Below are 24,061 nucleotides of genomic sequence, written 5' to 3'. Positions count from 1 at the left end.
GTTTACTGTCCGTTGTTCAGCTTCTGCTGTTCCCAAGGCCCTTTGCACTGCTCCACCTCATTAAAACCTTTGGTTTTCCTCATCAGTGATACTGACCAGAGTTTCAACAAAGTAGCTGAACGTGTCTTGATGAGACTGCAAGAGAAACTGAAAGGAGTGGAGGAGGGAACCGTGCTCAGCGTGGGTGGACAGGTGAATTTGCTCATCCAGCAGGCCATGGACCCCAAAAATCTCAGCCGGCTTTTCCCAGGATGGAAAGCTTGGGTGTGATATTCAGCATGAGAATGCCTTTGAAGACAACCTTCAGAAATTCTGTTTTCACCTTCATTTTTAACCCACCCACATACTTTGCATAGGTATTAATATTTAAACGAATTACTGTATTTTTATAAGCAATGTTTAGTGTTTGCCTCAATTACCTAAAGATGCTTTGCTAGTCTGAAGGAACAGTTCTTCTGTCACACTTTAGAAAGAATCGTCCATCATGCTCTCCTTCTGGGCGAAATGTTTCTTTTTTCTCATCAAGTACCTGGTTGTATCATTTTCAGTAGAATCACTGACTTGTGCTTTAGCCAGAATGGAAGCAGCAGGCATACAGGAGCCACACTGGCAAATTTTACTTTAGGATGAATTAAAACAAATAAATACACTGCTAGTTTTGGTGTAGCTTTTAATTAAAACTTGTTTCCCAGATGTTATGTGTGAGTGACAAATTATTTGATAAAAATATGTAAAAGGAAGAAAAGACCTTTAAAATTGTAACCATCTACATACCATCGTAAACAGACTTAGATTTTTAGTGGAGTTTCACTTACTGAATAACGAACTGGTACGATACAGAGAACAAATTTCACAGACTCACAGTATTACTGTTTTTTAGAAATATATGTTGGACCTTCTCATTGTGTTCTCTTTGTCTTTTAAGCCCTCTGTGTTTTCCATTACTTTATCTTTCTGTGATGCCTTCCTGTCTGTCTTCTAGTTCGTGAAATCTCCGGTCTCTATGTAATCTTTTAAATCATTGGGTTTCTCCTTTCACAAGTTTTTCATTTCTCAGTATGTATCATTCTTCAGACCTGCCTATTATTTGTTTTATGATGTCTGGTTGGGTTTTTGGGGTTTTTTTTTCAACTCCTTTTATGTCACTAATCATTTTAAACATTTACTTAAACATCCCTGTGTTGTAGTCTCTGTAATAGCACTGCTGAGTTCAGCTCCTGTTGTTGGATTCTCTTGGCTCCTGTGTTTGGTGGGCTGTTCGTCCACATATTTTGTGATCTTCAGAGGCTGAGCTTATTTTTGGCAGGGCTCTCTCTGTGGGAATCTTGAGGACCTGGGTTAAGAATAATTCCTTCTAGAAAAGTTTTGTGTCTGGTTATGTCACATTTCCACGGCTGTCACTGACAGAAGGCCATTCCTCTTTTGATTTCCCGGCTTCAGTGTTTCCTGGCCTGAAGAGCGGTGTAAATGACTGAGAGAAGACACCCAGGCCAAGACACAGACGCTCTTCCTCGTTGTCCCCCTGTGCTCGTGTGCGGCATGTCTCACCGAGGGTGCGAGCCGCCTCGGGCCCCGCCTTTATGGTGGGCCTGGGGGGGGGTGCGTTTAATTCGTAAACTCTGCCGCTTGGAAGTTGTCTTTTCGATGTTACAGCTGGAGCCCACAGGTTAGTGAGGTGGACAGGTTGTTCCAGGACAGCTGGACTACCACTCACACATTCACCTCTCTGGTTTTCAGTTTCCTGCTGAAACTGAGTATTTTTGGTCATAAGGATTTCCTCTTTCTTTTTTTTTGGTTGAGGAGAGATGATTAGGGTTAGTTACATATTTTAATTTTTAATGGAGCTACTGTGATCGAACCCAGGACCTCGTGCACGCTAGGCATGCACTCTACCACTGAGCTCCACCCTCCTCCCCTGAGGAGTACCCCTTTCTTATAAGTTCTGCTATGCATTTCAAAGAAAATCTCTTACATCTTATCTAGCATTTCTTCGTGTTTCGTTGGAGCAGAAGAATTTAGGTGTCAGGTTTGCTATATAGCTAGAAACTTCTATCCCTGTACTGTCAACAGATAAATAAGTAAGACCATTGGCTTGTCTACTGGTGAACGTAATCCTCCCTCCATCTTTAGGAAAATGTTCAGCTCAGCTGCAGAGATAAAGAAATGTGTGGGTGAACTTTCCTCTTATTTGTATCTTAAGTGATTATGTAAACAGCTTTTTCTAATGATAGGTTGGTATTTGTCTCTGTTGCCGATGGCAAGTTCTCACTCATATCTTATCTACCCAGCTTCCCCTCCCCTCCAAAAGCAATCTCCAGAACTTTCTGTAGTATAAATCTTTTGGTTTGGTTTCTGGAGAACTGTTCTTAACATTCTTATTTTGCATTTCAAATTACATACTTACCATGGTGTATATTTTTCTAATCTTCCAAAATGAGTACTTGGTATATATTGGTAGTTTTATTACCGTAGTGAATTGAGGGAATGTAGTAAACTTTTTATATAATAAGAAAGCCTTGAAATCTTCATGGGTAGAATAAGAAGTTACCAGCTAGATGATAGTGTAGGTAAGTGAATTTGCGGCTAATTCTTGCTAGTTGGTGTATCCAAAGGGCTTTGAATGACACTGTTAATCTACTCTTCAACCTTAAGTGGTACACTGTAGGGCTCCTGTCATGTTCAAATATTTTTATTAATGGCTTTGAAAAGTTTACCAAATTTTCAGATATTCCTAGGAGAAATACCTAATTCACGGCTTTAGAATTAAAATCCTAAAGATATGACAAACTGGAACACTGTCTGGAAATTCATAAGGTGGAAATTTACTGGGAACAAATGAGGAGTGGTTAGGTTTTTAAAGTATTCATCATAGAATATTTCTTATATACCGAGTACCTGACATACATTATATGCAGCATCTTTTGCAAGATTAGTGATGTTATTCCAGTTTACAGCTGGGGAAAATGAAATTTGGGGAAATAAAGCAAGTTGTCCAAGCCAGAATATAAATTACTAAATATAAACATATTACTGAATATAATATTTAAATGTATTATATTCAGTAAAATAAATACAGAAATTCAGTATGAAATTGAAGGTACAGGTTTTATATGGACAATCTCTAATGTGAAAATCTTTCAAGTGAAAAAAATCTAGCCTTCACCAGTCAGTTGCTTATAAAGCTCAGTGGAAACCACGGAAAGAAGCTACTAGAAAAGGAAATAAATTATAGACTGTTTGAAGTTACATTCAGATTAAGGGAAATACTATATCTCCACTATTTTCTTTGCTGATCATACCACCCCAAAGTATCTCCCTAACCAGTAGGTAAATAAATCTGTGGTCATTATAGTATATCCTTAAAAAATATGCTAAAAACTTAAATATGGTCTAAAGCAACTAAAATCAGAAAGGAAAACGTTGGACTTCTTAAAGATTATAAAGTAGGCTAGTCTTTAAATAGCTAGAAAGCTGTATACTGGCTTGAGATAGAGAGACACATGCCATTTCAAGTATTTTTATTGCACTTTAATGAAATCATGTATTTCATGTAGATTTATTTTGGTACTACTGAATGTATTTCTTTATTACACTATTGCCAGAATCCTGTTAAATTGTTACCTGTTTTAAAATAAATCTCGAAGAAAATGTATGCTAAGGCTCATTCATTTTATTCAAATACTTGAGTGTTCTGTGTGCCCAGCAAGGTGCTGGTTCTAGGGAGACCGCAGTGAGCAAGGAAGGCACGGCCGCCCCTGTGGAATTCACAGCGTGGGGTCACGGGCAGCTCACGGTGCAGGACCAGGCTGGTGTGCGGCATCGCATTCTAAATGGTCTGGTCGTTTTTCTTAATTACCTCATGACAAAAAGACAAAGGACTGTTCTTTTTTAGGGGGGCTGGGGAGGCTAGAGAGTGATCTGGTTAATGTTTCCAGAGTCTAAAAGATACATAGTGGAATATGACCAACACAAAGACCCTGACATTCTAAATGTGAAGTTTGCATTCCACATATGTATCATTTTTTAAGTCAACAAATGTATTCTTCTTCAGAGTCTCAGGCTCTTTTGTCTAGTTTCTAGTAAATTTTGCGTAAGTACTGTACAAAGTTTCACAGAGATTAGGTTTAGAATTTGGTGAGTGAGGTGAAAATCTAACATAATAAAAATTATTCTCTGAAAAATCCCTTAACTTTGTCCATAAAATATAGCGTGCACAATTTTTAAAATGTACACCAGCGTGTCAAAATGTTTACTTCTACGCTGATGGTATAGCATATGATTCTAAAGCTGTGGTTCTCAGAGGGTAATTTTGCTTCCCTGTTCCCCCACGGAGGACATTTGGTGATGTCTGCAGACAAGATGTTTCTGCTGTCACTGACATGAGAACATGAAACATTGACACGTAGTGTTGAAAGTCAAGGTCAGTACATATTTCCAAACCAGGAGAGAAAGAAATGGTCATGATTTGGCCTGTAGCTCTTGCCATGCTGTAAGTGTGTGCTCATAGTTGGTCTACTATTAATATGTGATTGGCTATTTTTTATTTTATTTTGTAAAGGATTGATACTCTATTGTGGTAAACATGCATAACAAAACTGACTATTTTAGCCATCTTTATTTATCATCTTTAACCATCACCACATCCATTTCTAGAACTTTTTCATCGTCTCAAACAGTAACTCCCCATTCCCTCCTCCCTCTAGCCCCTGGAAACCTCTGTTCTATTTTTCGTGTGTCTATGCATTTGCCTATTTTAAGTGCCTTATATAAGTGGAATCATACAACATTTGTCCTTTTGTGTCTAGCTTATTTCACCTTGTATAATGTTTCCAGGGTTCATTCATGTTGTGGCATGTATCTAAATTTCATTCATTTTTCAGGGCTGAAAAATATTCCATTTTATGTCTATGCCACACTTTGTTTATTTAACACGATTTTGAACATCTACATCAAAGGTACGTAATACATTTTAATTGGTAGTGATGTAGCTGTGTGTAGTTGAAGAGGGAGAGACGCATAGGCTCTTCAGTTTGATGCAACAGTTGTGAAGTGTTTGCAGTGTGCAGTGTCTGGAAGCTGTTCTAGGAAAAACAAAAGAGACACAACTTAAGGAGATGGGAGACCATACATGCACTTGGTAAGTATTAAGCCCAAGGTTTTCTGTAGATAAGCCGGAGGCTTTTTCTCACAGTACTAACTTTATCACCCCAGTAAGTTTTGTGACTCTGTTTCACGTTTGGAAACTCATTTTTTTAGGCCTTGGAAGGATTTACCTGACAAAGACTTGATAAACCGTATTGACAGATCTCCCAAAGCAAGTCACAGATTGAAAAAGGTACTTCCTCAGTGCTTTCTCTTAACTAGTGGGAATAAAGTACTTGCCTTTATTTAACACTCAGGATGAGTACAGTTTGAACAATGATGTTGATCATGATGTTTCTGTGCTCTCTATTCTGTTCCATTGACCTGTATGTCTGATTTTATGCCAGTACCATGCTGTTTTGATTACTGTAGCTTTGTAGTATCATTTGAAATCAGCAAGCACTATACCCCCAGCTTTGTTCTTCTTTCTCAAGATTGCTTTGGCTGTTCCTGGTCGTTTGTGTTTCCATACAGTTATTAGAATGGTTTGTTCTGGTTCTGTGAAAAATGTGATTAGTTGTTTTGTTTTGTTTTTGTTTTTAATTTTTAAAACAATTTTATTTGAGGGGTAGGTAATTAGGTTTATTTATTTATTTATGTATTTTGTTGATTGATTTGTGGGTCTTGCATTACTTTGCATCCCTTGAGTAAATCCCACTTGATCATAGTACATGATACGTTCAATGTATGGCTGAATTCAGTTTGCTAATATTTTGTTGAGGGGTTTTGCATCTGTGTTCATCAGTGATGCTGGCCTGTAATTTTCCTTTTTTGTGGTGTCTTTGGTTTTGGTATCAGGGTGATGCTCTTCTCATAGAATGGGTGTAGAAGCATTCCTTTCCCTTCAGTTTTTTGGAATAGTTTAAGAACAGGTGTTGAATTCTGCGCACCTGTGAAGCCATTGATCCTGGACTTTTGGTTGTTGGGAGGGTTTTTTTAAATTATTGATTCAATTTCATTACTGGTGTATGGTCTGCTTATATTTTCTATTTCTTCCTGATTCAGTCTTGGGAGATTGTACGTTGCTTGGAATTTTTCTATTCTTCTAGGTTGTCTATACTATTGGCGTATAATTATTCATAGTACTCTCTTGTGATCCCTTGTATTTATGTGGTGTCTGTTGTAATTTCTCTTTCATTTCTGATTTTGTATATTGGGGCCTTCTTTTTCTTGATGAGTCTGGCTAAAGACATCAATTTTGTTTATCTTTTCAGGGAATCATCCATTAATTTCATTAATCAATCTTTTTTTCTTGCTTGCTTGCTTGCTTGCTTGCTTGCTTTTTTTGGTCTCTATTTCATTTATTTCTGCTCTGACTATGATTTCTTTCCTTCTACTAACTTTGGGTTTTGTTTGTTCTTCTTTTTCTAGTTCTTTTAGATGTAAGTTTAGCTTCTTTGAGGTTTTTCTTGCTTCCTGAGGTAGAACTGTATTGCTGTAAACTCCCTCTTAGGTCTGCTTTTGCTGTGTGCCATAGATTTTGGATCGTTTTGTTTCCATTTTCTTTTGTCTCCAGGTGTTTTAAAATTTCCTCTTTGATTTATTTAATGACCTATTGGTTGTTTAATAGCATTTTTTAGCTCCCCCATGTTTGTGGGTTTTTTCCAGTTTTTTCTTTTCTTGTTGATTTATACTGTCATTTCATATTGTCAGAAAAGATGCTTGATATGCTTTTAATCTTCTAAGTTTACCAAGACTTGTTTTGTTGCCTAGTGTGTGATCTTTCCTGGAGAATGCTCCATATGCACTTGAAAAGAATGTGTATTCAGCTACTTTGGGATAGAATGCGCTGTATATATCTATTAAGTCTATTTGGTCTAATGTATCATTTAAGGCTAGTCTTTCCTTATTATTTTCTGTCGGATGATCCACCCATTGATGTAAATGGGGTGGTAGAGTCTCCTCCTATTATTGTTTTACTGTCAGTTTCTCTCTTTATGTCTGTTAATATTTGCTTTATGTATTTAAGTGTTCCTGTGTTGGGTGCATGTATATTTGGCAATTGTTTTATCTTCTTTGCTATATTGGCTTTCTTTTGATTTCCATTTGCCCGGATTACCTTTTTCCATCCTCTCACTTTCAGTCTGTGTGTGTCTTTAGAGCTGAAGTGAATCTCTTGTGGGCATCACATACCTGGGTCTTGTTTTTGTATCCATTCAGCGACTCTGTGTCTTCTGATGGAGAGTTTTGTCCAATTACATTTAAAGTAATTAGTGATAGGCATGTATTTATTATCATTTTATTAATTGTTTTCTTCTGCTCTCTTTTGCTGTGATTTGATGGCTATCTTTAGTTTTATGCTAGGATTCCTTTGTCTTTTGTGTGTGTCTATTATTAGTTTCTGGTTTGTAGTTACTGTGAAGCTCATATAAAACACAGTATATGATATATGATTATTTTAGTTGATAATTTTAAATTCAAATGCATTCTAGCCTGTCTACATGTTTACTCTCCCATCCCTGCATTTAATGGTTTAGACATATTTTACATCTTTTTTGTTTTGCATATTCCTTTACTTATTGTGGATGTAGATTGTTTGCTACTTTTATCTTTTAACCCTTATACTAGTTTTATGAGTGGTTGATCTACTACCTTTACTGTATGTTTGCCTTTATCAGTAAGATTTTTTTCCTTTCATAATTTTCCTATTTATAGTTGGCCTTTTCTTTTCTGCTTAGAGAAGTCCCTATGACAGTTCTTGTAAAGCCAGTTTAGTGGTGCTGAACTATGTTAGCTTTTGCTTCTCTGTAAAATGTTTATCTCTCCTTCAGATCTGAATGATATCCTTGCCAGGTAGAGTATTCTTGGTTGTTTTGGCCTTTCATCACTTTGAATATATCATGACACTCCCTTCTGGCCTACAAAGTTGTTGAAAATTCAGCTGGTAGCCTTATGTGGGTTCCCTTGTATGTTGTTTTTGCCTGGCTGCTTTAAGATTCTCTTTTACCTTTCATTTTTGCCATTTTAATTATAATGTGTCTTCATGCGGACCTCTTTGGGTCATCTTGTTTGTGACTCTCTCTGCTTCTTGGACTTGGATGTCTGTTTCTTTCCCCTGGTTAGGGAAGTTTTCAGCTAGTCTTAGATGAGTTCTCTGTCCCTTTCTTTCTATCTTCTCTTTCTAGGACCGCTGTAATACAAATGTTAGTATGCTTTGTGTTCTCTTAGAGATCTTTTAGACTATCCTCATTTTTTAAAATTCTTTTCCCATTTCTCTTTTAGTTTGGGAATTTCCACTCCCCTGTCTTCCAGATTGATTATTCATTTTTCTGTATCATGTAATCTACTGTTGATTCCTTCTAGTACATTTTAAAATTTCAGTTATTGTATTCATCAGCTTTTTTTGGTTCCGCCTTATATTTTCTGTTTAAATTCTCACAGTGTTCTCCATTCTTCTCCCGAGTTCAGTGAGCACCTTTATGATCTATACCTTGAACTCTTTATCTGGTAGATTCCTTATCTCTACTTTGTTTAGTTCTTTTTCTGATATTTTATCTTTTTCCATTGTTTGGAACATAAATTTCTGTCTCATTATTTTGCCCAATTCTCTGTATTTATTTCTCTGTACTAGGTAGGTTGGTTATGTTTCCCAATCTTGGCACAGTGGCCTTGTTTAGGAAATATCCTATGGGGCCCAGCATCACACTCCTCTCTGGTCACCAGACCTATATGTTGTAGGACACCCCCTGTGTGGGCTGCCTGTTCCTCTCTGTTGTGGCATGGCTGGCTACCGTGGGTGCATTCGGTGTGGCTGGTCCCAACACAGTTGGCCGCAAGGCTGTGTCTTATGTGGTGATTTTGGTGTTGAAAGTGGGTTAGGCTTCCCACGTGGCTGGCTGTGTAGCTCAGGGACATTTGGGGCTGGTGCTCGCCCACCATTGAGTGGCGCCAAGTCCCCACAAGGCTGTCTGCACGTCTGGGGTCTCGAGGCTAGTGCCAGCCTTCTGGTGGATGGCGCAAGGTCCCCAGCACTAATAGGCGAGAGAGAGGACTCCAAAATGGCACTGGTGTTGCTGTGCTTGAATAAGCTCCCCCACTGGCTGATGCCTGTATCTCCATTCCCCCTGGGGGAGTCCTAGTTTTTTCTTGCCTTTATGGGAGGTTCTCCAAGATCAGCAAGTAGGTCTGACTCAGGCTCCTTTCAAACTACTGGCTCCACACTGGGACTCAGAGCATGTGAGAAGTTGCATGTGCCCTTTGAGAGTGGAGCCTGTTTCCAGTAGCCCTCAGGCCTTCTCCAGTGTAAGCCCTGCTGGCCTTCCAAGCCAGTGCGCTGGGGGCTTGTTTTCTCCGTGCAGGATTCCCAGGCTGGGGTGCCTGATGTGGGACGTGGAATCCTCACTCTTGGGGAGGACGTCAGTGATAGTGATACTCTGCCCACTTATGGGTTGCCAACTCAGGGGTGTGGTTCCTGACTGTACCGTGTCCCCCCTTCCTACCTGTCTTGTGGCTCCTTCATTAGTGGAAAATCTTTTCTGATAGTCTTCGGCTCATTCTCATAGATAGTTGCTCTGTAGGTAGTTTTAGTTTTGGTGTTTCCATGGGAGGAGGTGGGTTCAGAGTCTTCATACTCAGCCACCTTGGCCCTCATGTTGTGTTCAATTACTGCAGTGTAAAGCACCATGGCCAAGTGAGTGTCATTGGCATCTCAAGCATATTCATGGCATAAAAAGGCCAAAAGTCACGGAAAATAATCCAGAGGAGCAATACTTCTGCTTCTAAGTAAGACACACCATTGCTGCACAAACTCTTCCTAATATTAAAAGAGCCCATTTTATGAGGCCACTATTACCGTTAAACCAGAAATATGAGAATTATAAGAAAAGAAAACTGAAGACCAGTATCCTTGATGAATACATGCAAAAGCCCTTACAAATATTAGCAAATCAATTCCACCAGTATAAAAAGGAGATAATACGTCATGACCAAATGGCATTATTTCAGGAATCCCACGTTGGCTTAATATTTGAAAATCAATCAGTATTCATAAACTAACAATGAAAAACCATATGATCATGTCAATGGGTGCAGAAAAAGCATGTGAGAAAATTCAACACTCATGATAAAAACTTATCAAACTAAGAATAAAGGGAACATCCTCAATCTGATAAAGGATGTCTGTGAAAAACTTATTCACACCATACTTAATGGCGAAAGACTAAGATCAGAAACAAAGCTGGGATGCCACTCTTCCGAGTTCTATTCAACATTGTACTGGAGTTTCTGGCCATGCGACGTGGCAAAGAGAAAGAAAGAAAAGGCATACCGTTTGAAAAGGAGTAGTTATTTTCATTTGCAGATGACATGATCATCTCTGTGGAAAATTCTAAAGAAATTTCTAAAGCCACTTAGATCAGGAATTTATCCTGTTTTTTATCCCTAGCAATGAACAGTTTGAAATTGAAATTAAGAAGCAATATCATCAGAAAATATGAAATAGTTGGATATACTTCCAATAAAACATGTGAAATACTTGTAAGCTTAAATTTACAACCATGACTGAGAAACCAGAGTCCTAAGTACACGGAGATGTACCATGTTCATGACTGGGGGACTCAGTATGAAGATAATCAGTTCTCCCCAGAATTGTTAAATAGAATCGATGCAATCCAATAAAAATCCCAACCGGCTTTTTTCTTTTTTCTTTTTTTCCTTTCCTTTTAGTATTTGACAATCTGACTGTAAAAATCTATGTGGAAATGCAAAGGAACTAGAATAAGCCAAAACAATTTGAAAAGGGAAAACAAGATTGGACAACTTACACCAAAGCCGCAGTAACAAACACAAGGCACATTACCATAAGGATAAGACACACAGATCAGTGGAGCAGGATGAGGAACCCAGAAATAGACTGATGTATGACTGATTTTCAACAAAGGCAATTTAATAGGGAAAGGATGGTCTTTCAAAACAAAATTGTGCATATCCACATCCAAGAAAACTCATCTCAAACCTTCCTTCCCACTATATACAGTAATTAACTTGAAATGGATGATAAACCTAAACGTGAGAGATAAAGTTATAAAATTTGAATAAGAGCTCCTTTGTGACCTTGGTTTGAGTAGAGATTTCCTAGATAAGACACTAAAAGCATGAACCATAGAAGAAAAGAAATGGTAGCTTGGACTCTATTAAAATTAAGTATTTCTTCTCCTCAAAAGACACCATAAAAGAAAATGAAAACATCACCCACAGATTGGCAAAGCAGTAAAAATCCCTTCATCAGTAGAAATCCTGATAAAGGGGTTTCTTTGAACATATTAAAAACATCTTTTAACACAATAATGAAATAAACAATTTAGAATTGGCAAAAGATTTGAATAGACACTCCACCAAAGAAGATACTGAAATGGCAGATAAGCATATTAAAGATCTTAAATATCATAAGTCACTTAGAAAATACAAACTAAAATCACAGTGAAATGCTATTCACTATACATCCCCTTGAATAGCTAAAATTAAAACATTTGACAACAGCAAGTGACAAAAACCAAGTGCAACTGCTAAAATGCACTGCTGGCGGAAATGCAAATGGCCCAGCCACTTAGAAAAACAGATTCTTATAAAACAGTTAAACATTTGTTAAAATGATCGTACTACCCAAAGCAATCTATAAATCAGTGTAACCCCTATGAAATCACCAATGGCATTTTTCACAGAACTGGAACAAAAATTTTTTAAATTTGTATGGAAACACAAAAGACCTCGAGTAGCCAACACAGTCTTGAAAAAGAAGAACAGAGCTGGAGGTATCATGCTCCTTGACTTCAGACTGTACTGCAAAGCTACAGTAATCAAAACAGTACAGTACCAGCACAAAAAACAGACACATAGATCAATGGAACAGACTAGAGAGCCCAGAAATAAACCCTTGCACTTATGGTCACTTAATCTATGACAGTGGAGGCAAGGGTATACAATGGAGAAAAGACAATCTTTTCAATAAGTGGTGCTGGGAAAAGTGGACAACTTCGTGTAAAAGACTGAAATTAGAACATTCTCTAACAATATGTAAAAAAATAAACTCAAATGGATTAAAGACCTAAATGTAAGACCAGATACTTTAAAACTCCTAGAGGAAAAAAACATAAGCTGAACACTCCTTGACATAAATCACAGCAATATTCTTTTGGATCAGTCTCCTAGAGTAATGGAGAGAAAAGCAAAAATAAACAAGGTAGACTTAATTAAATTTAAAAGCTTTTGCACAGCAAAAGAAACCATAATGAAAATGAAAAGACAACCTACGGAATGGGAGAAAATATTTGCAAATGATGCGACCAACAAGGAATTAACTTCCAAATTATATAAACAGCTTATACTGCTCAATATAAAAAAAAACCCAAACAATCCAATTTAAAAAATGGGCAGAACACCTAAATAGACATCTCTCCAAAGAAGACACACAGATGGCCAATAGACACATGGGAAGATACTGATCATCATTAATTATTAGAGAAATGCGAATCAAAACTACAATGAGGTATCACCTCACATCAATCAGAATGGCTGCCATCAAAACGTCTACAAATAATAAATGCTGGAGAGAATGTAAAGAAAAGGGAACCTTCCTACACTTGTTGGTGGGAATGGAAATTGGTGTGGCCACTATGGAGAACAGTATGGAGGTTCCCTAAACAACTGAAAATAAAATTACCGTGTGATCCAGCAATCCCACTCCTGGGCATATATCCAAAAAAATGACAAAAACTAATTCGAAAAGGTATGTGCACCCCAATGTACTTAGCAGCACTAGTTATAATAGCCAAGACATGAAGGCAACCTAAATGCTCCTTGACAGATAAATGGATAAAGAAGATGTGATACATATATATCTATATATCTGTATCTATATCTATATCTATATCTATATCTATCTATCTACCTACCTACAATGGAATACTACTCAGCCATAAAAATGAAATAGTGCCATTTGCAGCAACAAGGATGGACCTAGAGATTATCATACTAAGTGAGATAAGTCAGACAGAGAAAGACAAATTTCATATGATATCACTTATATGTGGAATCTAAAAAAAAATGATCCACGTGAACATACTTACAAAACAGAAACAGACACAAACTTTCAGTTACCAAAGGGAAAAGGAGGAAAAGGGATAAATTAGAAATTTGGGATTAACAGATCCACACTACTCTATGTAAAATAAACAATAAGGACCTACTGTTTGGCACAGGGAACTATATTCAGTAGCTTGTAATAACCTATAATGGAAAAGAATCTGAAGAAGAATATATATAAAAGATATGTGTTATACAATATATAATATAAAAAGAGTATAACTGAATCACTTTGCAGTATACCTGAAACGTTGTACATTAACTATACTTCAACTGAAAAAATAAAAATTAAAATAGTTAAACGTATAGTTACTGTTCACCCCAGCAGTTTCACTCCCAGGTATTTCCCAAATGAAAATGCATATCCCCATAAAAACTTATATATAACTGTTCATAGCAGCTTTATTCATAATGACCCCAAACGGGAAACAGCCAAATGCCTATCCGTCTGGCGAAGGATAAAGGAATGGTGATATTGCCGTGTGATGGACACTAGTCGTTAAAACAGGGATGAACTGCTGAAATACACAACAGGGATGAATTTCAGGAGCATTATGTTAAACAAACAGGACCGGAAAAGACCGTATACCATTCCATTTATGTGCCATTCTAGAAAAGGCAGAAGTGTAGTGATTGAAAGATCCATCCTTTCCAGGGGCACGGGGTGGGGTGGGTGGACTGACTGCAAAGATGTACAATTTGGGGGGTGGTGTAGATGCACGGTACCTCAATTGTGGTGAAAATCACATAACTATATACTTGTCCAGACTCAACTGAATACTCACAATGGGTGAATGTGCATGTAAATTATATGAATAAATCTGATTTTTTTTCTTAAATACACGTTAGATCTTCTGACTGATGTTTTTCATGCTGGGAGGCATAAGCCTCTGATTGTAGTGGATTTTAAAAGGTGCAGTGTGATAAGTGTGACGATGGTTAGCAGCAGGCGGTACTTGTGGGGATGCACAGTAATTCAGACTTGGAGGGTGTGGCGGACTCTGTTCCTTGACCCAACAATCATCTCCGGTTTTCTGTTCTTCCCACCGTGGAAGCTGAGACAGATTTTTGCTTTTCTAGCTTCTTTGGCAAAGGGTGCTCCGTGACCCGGTTTTGTTCAAGGATGTTCAAGCTGACTGGCACTGGGCCTTCTAGTAAGGCTTTACTTTCTAATAAAAAGAACTTGCTACCCTGCCTTTTCCCCTTTTTTAATTAAAAAAGAGCTCTGCCTGACAGAAATGCATAAATAAAGAATGCTTCAAATAAAGAAGGAAAACAATCCGACTGAGGGTTTTTTTTTTTTTGCACCTAAGTATAATATCTTTATTTCAGTATGATTGTGAGAATGCTACAGGTTTTCAAAATGCCAGGAGTAATCTCTGCATTTTCCATGACTCCTGCATTCATCCCGATGTTCTTCTTCTGTTTAATCCTCCACACTTAGTTGGGCTAGATTCTATGCCGAGAATACACAATCGTTCCAGTCAGAATAGACGATTCTTGACAGTAACTGATGGAATGGGGCCTTGAAGGGTTATAGCTCAGCAGAGAAGAGAAAGTGCTTTATAATTATATTCCATAAGTGGAATCAGGCGTTAGTCTAGTAAAACCCGGTCCTTCGTAAATATTTTCAAATGAAGTATCTTCTGAAGCTCCCATTTCCTCTTCCAATTTATCTTCATAGTCATATATTTTCCCTTTTGCTTCCTTAAACCTGAAACCTAGAGAGGAATGACAAAGATTTAGCAAGACGGCGGATGTGATAATAGCCTTAATCTACACGGCCCTGCGTGCCAGCTAGTCTGTCCCACGTTCCTTTCACCACTCTTAGGGCTTATCTTTTATATCCCATTGAACAGAAGCCATAAATGTCCCAAATTTCTGAGATCACCCTACTCTTCACTACCGTATGTCATTGTCCATCTTTGCAGAAGGCTCTGTAGGATCTGGGCTTGAGGTTTAATCTACTACCCGTAGCTCTGTAATTTGAGGCAAGCTCCTTGGCCTCTGTCTCAGTGTCCTCATCCATAAAATAAGGATAGTAATAGCACATCCTCCGCATATTTTGTGAGCACTAAGTGTGATGGTGCATGTGAAGAGCTTAGCATTTACTCTGGCATCTGGTTAGCACTCCACAATTAACTACCAGCGAATAGTCTGTGTTCACAAATGAAGAGAAGCCTTTTCTGACCCTAGAGCTAGTTTCCAAATTCTGGATTTGATTTCCTCGTGCTTCTTTGAAGGTGTGCACACAGCCTCTCCTCCTTCCAATGCCAGCATCTTCAGTGTGTCACCTCCCGCTGCCTTCAGTTATGATGCAGATCGCCACTACTTAAAATAATTTTCACTTGTTCTCACGTTCCTTCCAATTACCACGCTATCTCCTTCTCTTCACAATAATCTTTTAGCTCAGTCATTTATATGCTCTGCTTCCATTTTTGTACTTGTCATTCCTTTATATTCTTCCATCTGTCGTTGAGACCCTACTATGTGCTACCCATTGGGGATTCCATAGCAAACAAAACAGACAACTTCCTACCCTCAAATGAAGACAGTTGCCTAAACCTGTTCTCCAGAAGGCCATCAACTCCATTAAACTCCCGACTTGGAAACCACAGCATGTGTCTGAGGACCAGGCAAGAGGCCGGTGATGCTGGGTGGCTGTGAGTGAGGGGGAGAGTGGGACACGATAAGGGTGGAAAGCTAGACCAGAGCCAGAGCGCCATGATAAACTCAGGATTTTATTCTAAGTGCAGCGGAGAACTGTGAGGGGCAGCAGAGGTCGTCATCAGTGAGAGCATGGGCTTTCGAGCCGTCCAGTCTCAGTTCAAATCCCGGCCCTCCCGGGAACTGACTGTGACCTTGAGCAAGAAACTTGGCGACTGTTTGCATGTCTGTAAAATACAGTTAATAGAACCTGTCTCGTTGGCTTGTTCTGAAGATCGAATGAGTCAATTTTATGAAAGTACTTTAAAGACAGCACTTCCACGTAAGTGATTGCCAAAGAAGAGTTTGTTAAAAGTGTTTTGCTTCAATCACTATCTGTTGTACAGGTTTGGAGGCTGTCCCAGAAGCCTGCAGAGGGAGGGTGGCAACCTGGACTGTGGTGGTGGCATCGAGCTGGAAATAAGTGGACGGGTAAAGCTAATGACAGCGAACGTTTCCAGAGCACATACCACGCGCCGGGCACTACTCTGAGCTCTTCACCTGCAGTTGTCTCTTACTACCTCACAGCCGTCTAGGAGCCACATACGATTGTCATTCTCACTTTGCAGGTGAGGAGACTGAGCCCGAAGCTTGCGCAAGATCATACAGTTAGTTAACAGAAGAGCCAAAAGGTCAAAATCAGGCAGTCTGCATCAGCACTCTGCAGCGGTCACCTCTCTCTCTCAGCTAGTGACAGATGACAGTGGGACATCATGGACTCAGAGTATACGAAACCGTAACTAGGCTTTGGCTGCGCACTATGCTGTCACTTTCAGCTTCTTGGTAGTGTGAGCGCCTGGGGGACCGCAGTGGCACAGAACCTACAAAATATCTCCAACGTTCTGAAACATTTATTTTGCCAAGTGAAGTCTGCTCATTAAAATTATTACCAAAACCATGAGATATGCAACTTAAAAAGAGGATTCATTTTTTTAAAACATCATTTTAGCCAACTCTAAATAAAATAGAACATTTCCTTTTATCCCCAGATTACAGTTTTATACGTAAATTTATTTATGTCTGTGTACTGTGAGAAGTGAAGTGCTTGTTAGGTGCTTAGAGATGTGTGCATGTGTGCGATGTATTGTTTTTCTTTATAAGAATTTCCCATTATTGCTAAAAGTCACCTACTTTTGAAGTTAGCTGAAGAGTTGCTTGTAGCAATTTCCTTCCAGTTGGCAATGTACCTAAGCACATTATATAAGCATTCATTAAATTGATTTATTAGTAAGTGATAAATTGATTCATTAGTACATACTTAGACTACTTCTAAAATTCCACTTTCTCTATGAAATCTTAGATTAATGGTGACAAATTCACTAGTCCAAATGTTTAATTTCTTGACTTTCCCACCTCCAAGTTGCTGTCATGCACCTCAGGCGACCCCCAGCACAAGGAGTTGGAGGAGCTATAAAAATGGCGCCCACCATCTACCGTACTGGTGCCTTTTGGCCTCCCTCCAGCCCACCTCTCCTCATTTTATTCTGTTCTACTCCTGCAGGACCACGTCCTCAACTAAGTGACAACTAAGAAGTTAGTCAACTTCTAAATTAAACATACAGAGGGGAGGTGCCAACATGGCAGAGTAGAGAGACTCACAGCTCGCCCTGTCCCACAAATACACTAAATTAAACTATGATTGGAAAAATCTGAGAAGGAAAAAGTTGGCGAAACTACAACATAACTTTCTTCTTGGTTCTGGATTGCCAGACCTACTGTCTCTGACATATCAGTGGAAATTTATTTAATCAATTAATTTATTTGTCAGTGGAAATTTAAATAGTTTATGATCTTATTAGAGCAACGGCGCTGTCTTTGCTGTGTCCAGTAAACATAAGAGATCACGTTCAAGCCGGGTACACGCAGCTGCCACCTCGGTTCCCTAAACAGACTGAAACAGGGAGACAAGTGTATCCTGAGAAAAGGTAGACAGGGAAGGGCAAGTATGATGAGCTACAAAGATGAGGGAGAGCTCCAAGGGGCAGGTTTCCTGTGGCTTATTCAGCTGATTTTACACTCTGTATCCCCCTTTTGCAAGCCTCCTTTCTTCCAGCTGCACCCAAGAAATCAGGTAAGGAATTGATCACAGCAGGTGCTAAAAGGAACCTGGCCGAGAAAGCAGGAAGAGGATTAGAACTGTCATGTGCTTTGGGAAACGCTGTGATTTTCACTTGAATTATTCTTTACTTTTGTTAACTTGGTGTTGTTCGTGAACGTTTCTGGTATAGGAAGGTATGTATTATGCAACAGTAGTTAATTGTCATAAAGTACTGCGTCTGAAGTCGGCTGCTGCTTACACTGCTACCTTCGGTTGCCCCGAGAGCTTTATTCTGTGGCCTTAAGAGGGATGCTGCTGGGGCGCTGCTGATGGCGAGATGCAGGAGCACAGCAAGCGGCGTAAACCCCTTCCAGGGTCTCTTAGCTGACAGTTCAGTCTGGCTTGACCTTAAATTTAGGCGGACTCTGTGCTTTCAGTGGTTGTTCAGGAACACTATGAAGAGAATCGCCCTGCTTCCTTGGATTTACGTACTGAAAGGTTTTCATTCCACTTTCAAGGAACCAAGATAAAGGACTTTGATCAAGTGTGCGCTAAGCCCTGACAGTCTAGGGCACAAACACATGCAATATTTAAGACTGATCACTGACTCGGCTTTACCTGAGGTCAAGGTATGAATTTACTCGATTGCTTAAAAAGAACTTTTCATAAGGAACATGCCAGCAGTAACCAATGAGAAATCTAAGCTTTACAAATAGAAGCGACAATCGGATTACAGCATTACCATGTTGTTTGTATCATAGATCTGTCTTTCTAACAAATTTTTGGAATTTTCTCAGATAATAGCAAAGTGCATGTGAAATCTACCATGAATCTCTCAGGAATACAAATGTAACATTTTAAAAGCCCAGGAAGAGTCCTGAGCCACAGAGGCCGCACAATTCCCTGTCTTAGACATCAAAGAGCAGCTTCAGATACTGATACTGCCCACTGAGCACTCTCACCAACCAACAGGGTTAATAGAAAATTATGTAAGATATCCCAGCTGTGGACCATTTAATAGGGTATGTCAAAATTAACTAGCAATTTGAAAAATATGACGATCCTGGAAGAGGAACACCCATCTTGATAAGAGAACACGCCCCTGAAAATCCAGCAGGAAGAATGCCGGCGGCAGGCAGAGGAGCCACTACGTGGCACTGTGCGGGTGACTCTAGCAGTAATGCAGACATTGCTTTCCATCCTACGCACCGGCAGCAACGCATCTCTGCACACCACAGAATTTGCCACAATACCCATCGGGTCCTTGAGTCCAAGAGTGAAGTTGACACTATCCACTCTTTAAAATTATAATAATGTTGTATTCAGTTGATGATGTTGATCTGAAGATTCACCCGGCTTCTTCCCAGGAGAGCGTCCGTCTGTCATAACAAGGGGTTAGCACCAAAGCCTTTGGGAAGAATCTGGTTGGTATCACCCAGTATCAGTGTTCAGCACATTTATGTCATTCTAATGGTCTGTCAAAAACCATCTATAGATTTTGAAGGATACTCTTCAAGGAATTAGTGGCTACCAATTCTTCTGAAGGAAAAGAAGTCGGACTTCGAAATTCTCATCAAATAAGGTATCATCAAGCCAGTTATATATACCTAGACGACTGCCAAGATCTAAGAGGAAAGGAGACTGGGGAGACCATAAATTCACTGGGAAGAAGGTGCTTATACCTAATGTCTACTCTCAGCTAGGGGAAGGTCCCTGCAAATGTTGGTTTTGCCTGAGATCATCAGTTATCTTGTGGTCAGTAACACTACTGCAATATCCCCAAATAATCATGCTGGATTCCATTTGAAATTTTTGTTGTCCAGGGCTCAACAGAAAAACTCGCCAAGAATCCCAGGTCGGTGCCAAACTGTGATCTTGCCCAAGTCAGACTATGAACTGACAGAGGTTGTACATAATTTGGAAACGTGAGGTGTCTACGTTTTCAAAAAGGGAGATTTTGAATTAGTCTCACCGTATCAAAGCTAGATGTATTTATCCCACTCCATACAGGATGTGAGATACCAAAAACCACTTCACGTCTTGCTGGTTTATTCTGTTTTTATCCCTTTTTTCCACAAAGGGAAGCCATTAGAAGTCGCTGTCACCTAGCGGAGACAGGTTTTAGGGGATGATGGTGGGGAAAGTCGTTTGTAGACCGAGAAGCCTATTTATGTCCTCCCTTTGAGCTCAACTGTTTCACTCTTCCGTATTCCACTCGTGATAGAATATAGAATACTGGGTGTGGATTAATTTGTAATCTTTCCCTGCAGCTTGCTGGCCCTTTGCTTGAATTATCCAACCACAGAAGGGAAAGGCAGAACAGGATTTCAGAGCCTCACCTGAGAGAACTCTCTATCCTGTTCATTCAGAATGGACAGCCCCTGCCTCTCTCTCCTTTCTCTAGGAATCTTCTTAGGAAAGGAGGAAGTACAGCATGACAGCTCCTGTCCTTGGATGTCATTTCCTGCATCACTGTGACCATCTTACTTATTCAGTGCCCTAGACACCACAAACGTGCTGTCTCTGAGGAATCCCACTACTGTGGACTGGACAAGATAGTGGGGTGATTGAATAATACAATCTCTTTACTATTTATTTATTACAAAATATTTTAGAGCATCTAAGATGGATAATTAGTTCTTTATCCTTTCTTATCTTTCCCTTTTAATTTTCTAATACATCCTTCCCATCATCTTCTTTTTTCTATTCTCTTTTTCCTGTTTTCTTAGTCATTCTTTCCCTTTTTCTTCTTTTCTCTCTGCTTTTCTTACTGTCCTCTTCTCTGCTTTCTCTGATCTCTTTTTCCTGGTCTATTGTTCAGTCACAGTCAACCTAATTTTCCCTGTTTCACATTTCTAACCTTCCTGTTCCGAATTCCTTCCTTTTTCTTGTGTTTCTTTATTTATGCCATCTTAACAAGGATCGAAAATAAAGATTAAAAGTAAAACATGATTTTTTCTGCCACTTCATCCATGCAATACTTACATTCGTTATTGTATCTGTCTGTCTTTTTAATTATAGCTATCTTCGTGGGTATGAACTAGGATCTTATTGTGGTTTTGATTTGCATTTCCCTGATGGCTGTATTAAATATTTTAAAATTTCTTATCACACAAAAAATACTAAAAATGTTTTTCAAGGGTCAAATCATGTCAATGAAAAATTATAACTTTTTAATGTCCCACACAGGACAATTAGGGAATATACATTGAGAAAATAATTTGTATTATTAACTTCGTGTTTTCAGGTTTCCCAGTGTAAGAAGTAAAGCAGACCTAGACTAAGGCATAAGAATAAAGTCTGAGAGTAAAGAACGCCTAAGTCTAGGTTTCCTTTTTCTACTTTTAGAACATTCCTTTTTTTTTTTTTTTACCATTTCCCCCTCATCTTTCTAGACAGATAATAGACTCAAGGTTTTTTTGTTCTTTTTTTTTTTTAAACTATGTGGCCCCAAGATTCAACATGGAAGTGGGAAATATTAGAGACAAAAATATCTGACGCCTGCCCTTGCTGCCCAAGAATAGCAACGTGAAATTACTCATCAAAGTTGAGTGTGTTGGTCCAGTTCAGCACTTCATCCACTTCCCATTCCATCACAGAATCTATTCCACCAGTTTCGATAGCTTTTATTAGCCCTTTGGTTGCTGTGTGAATTAAACCCAGAGTGTCATGGTTTGTTGACTTGGCCTCGAGGTTTCCTGCATAGTACCTACACAGAGGAAAGGAGAGGGGACGTAATCCTCGGAAACAGGTGAACAGGCGGCTACTAGTAGATGCAGTTAACATATATTGTTGATGTGAAACTATTTACATAGCAAACCAAGTTTTCACCCTATTTAATTCAAATTCATCCAAACCAGTTTCTTCGTGATGGGATCTTCTGGGAAAAACAAAGCAACTTAATCAACCACACTCATCAGAGAAGCCTCATTTCAAAATCAACCGCTCAGTAAGTTACACTGTTGTGTTACAAGGAAAAGCTAAGTATTAAATCACTGAATCATAGAATTACGGAGGCAAAGGATCTTGGAGGCCAAGTAACTAGCCCACTTGTTTCATAGGTGAGGAAATATACCCTGGAAGAGGAACTTTTTACAAAGGCACGTGGCCAATGCCTCGTAGGACAGGAGAAGGGGTGGGGAAGAAGGAACGAAAGAGGAAGAGGTAAAAGGAAGAGTGATATTAACATCTTTTTTGTGTGTGCCAGCTATATTTTATACATTACCTTTAATTCTCTTTAAAAAGACAACTTCTTGGTCGCACCTATTTTTATTCCCATTTTATGGATGAGGAAACTGAGACTTGGAGAAGTTACAAAATTGTTTAGGATCATGTAAATAGTAAATATGCATGTATCAGAGCCAGTATTCAAATCTGACTCCAAGTCCAGACTCCTTCTGCAGCACTGCTCCGTCTTACATTAGTCTGAGCAAACAAATGAATGTATCCACCGAACATGAGCTCAGCAAGTAAAGAGAAGTTAGCAGTCCTTACCAAGAATATTAAAGTATAGTGCTTTTTTTGTTTTGTTTTCCATTTTAAGACCTACATTGGTATTCCTTTTCAAAGGTTAACCTATTCTGAAGTTGTATTCATTTATTTTTTTCTTTTTTTAAACATTTTTTATTGAGTTATAGTCATTTTACAATGTTGTGTCAAATTCCAGTGTAGAGCACAACTTTTCAGTTATACATGAACATACATATATTCATTGTCACTTTTTTTTTTTTTTTTGCGGTGAGCTGCCACAAGACCTGGTATATATTTCCCTGTGCTATACAGTATAATCTTGTTTATCTGTTCTACATATGCCTGTCAGTATCTACAAATTTTGAACTCCCAGTCTGTCCCTTCCCACCCCTCGCCCCCTTGGCAACCACAAATTTGTATTCTATGTCTTTGAGTCTGTTTCTGTTTTGTATTTATGTTCTTTTTTTTTTCTTTTTAGATTCCACATATAAGTGATCTCATATAGTATTTTTCTTTCTCTTTCTGGCTTACTTCACTTAGAATGACATTCTCCAGGGACATTCATGTTGCTGCAAATGGCGTTATGTTGTCATTTTTATGGCTGAATAGTATTCCACTGTATAAATATACCACTTCTTCTTTATCTGGTCAGCTCTCAATGGACATTTAGGCTGTTTCCATGTCTTGGCTATTGTAAATACTGCTGCTAGGAACATTGGGGTGCAGGTGTCTTTTTGAAGTAGGGTTCCTTCTGGATATATGCCCAGGAGCGGGATTCCTGGGTCATATGGTAAGTCTATTCCTAGTCTTTTTGAGGAATCTCCATACTGTTTTCCACAGTGGCTGCACCAAACTGCATTCCCACCAGCAGTGTAGGAGGGTACCCTTTTCTCCACAGCCTCTCCAGCATTTGTCATTTGTGGACTTTTGAATGATGGCCATTCTGACTGGTGTGAGGTGATGCCTCATTGTAGTTTTGATTTGCATTTCTTGGATAATTAGTGATATTGAGCATTTTTTCATGTCCCTATTGATCATTTGTATTTCTTCCGTGGAGAATTGCTTGTTTAGGTCCTCTGCCCATTTTTGGATTGGGTTGCTTTTTTTTTTTCTTATTAAATTGTATGAGTTGCCTATATATTCTGGAGATCCAGGCCTTTGTCGGTTTCATCATTTGCAAAAATTTTCTTCCATTCCATAGATTGTCGTTTTGTTTTACTTATGGTTTTCTTTGCTGTGCAGAAGCTTGTAAGTTTAATAGGTCCCATTTGTGTATTCTTGCTTTTATTTCTATTGCTTGGGTAGACTGCCCTAGGAGAACATTTTTGAGATGTATGTGAGATAATGTTTTGCCTATATTTTCTTCTAGGAGGTTTATTGTATCTTGTCTTATGTTTAAGTCTTTGATCCATTTTGAGTTTATTTTTGTGTATGGTGTAAGGGAGTGTTCTAGCTTCATTGCTTTACATGCTGCTGTCCAGTTTTCCCAATGCCATTTGCTGAAGAGGCTGTCTTTATTCCATTGTATATTCTTGCCTCCTTTGTCCAAGATTAGTTGACCAAAAGTTTGTGGGTTCATTTCTGGGCTCTGTATTCTGTTCCATTGATCCATATGTCTGTTTTTGT

At 38.8% G+C, this 24,061-nt stretch overlaps 2 protein-coding genes and 1 long non-coding RNA gene across 8 annotated transcripts in view; 2 read left to right on the top strand and 1 right to left on the bottom strand.

The window, feature by feature from the left end:
- Window positions 1-3,652, top strand: part of LOC102528486 (serine-protein kinase ATM) — a 102,016-nt gene extending 98,364 nt beyond the window's left edge. The window contains exon 58 of the mRNA XM_072953819.1: window positions 87-3,652. Coding sequence (XP_072809920.1) covers window positions 87-270 — 184 coding nt within the window. The 3' untranslated portion in view covers window positions 271-3,652. The remainder of the gene's footprint in view (window positions 1-86) is intronic.
- A 1,395-nt stretch (window positions 3,653-5,047) lies between these two features.
- Window positions 5,048-20,494, top strand: LOC140691171 (uncharacterized). Its single transcript, XR_012066693.1, has 3 exons — window positions 5,048-5,335; window positions 16,275-16,496; window positions 20,370-20,494. It is a non-coding gene; the product is annotated as an uncharacterized lncRNA (long non-coding RNA).
- LOC140691170 (protein MFI-like) overlaps window positions 14,507-24,061 on the bottom strand; it is a 36,381-nt gene continuing 26,826 nt past the window's right edge. For all 6 annotated transcript variants that reach the window (XM_072954039.1, XM_072954045.1, XM_072954041.1 and 3 more), the window contains 3 exons: window positions 21,504-21,674; window positions 17,059-17,114; window positions 14,507-14,942 (listed from right to left, as the gene is read on the bottom strand). In XM_072954039.1, the coding sequence (XP_072810140.1) occupies window positions 14,791-14,942; window positions 17,059-17,114; window positions 21,504-21,674 (379 nt within the window). In that variant the 3' untranslated portion in view covers window positions 14,507-14,790. The remainder of the gene's footprint in view (window positions 14,943-17,058; window positions 17,115-21,503; window positions 21,675-24,061) is intronic.

The sequence above is a fragment of the Vicugna pacos genome, chromosome 33 (assembly GCF_048564905.1).
Source record: "Vicugna pacos chromosome 33, VicPac4, whole genome shotgun sequence".
In the NCBI taxonomy this organism is placed as follows: domain Eukaryota; kingdom Metazoa; phylum Chordata; class Mammalia; order Artiodactyla; family Camelidae; genus Vicugna; species Vicugna pacos.
The sequence above is the reverse complement of the archived record's forward strand: the minus strand, read 5'-3'. Positions and strand labels throughout refer to the sequence as shown.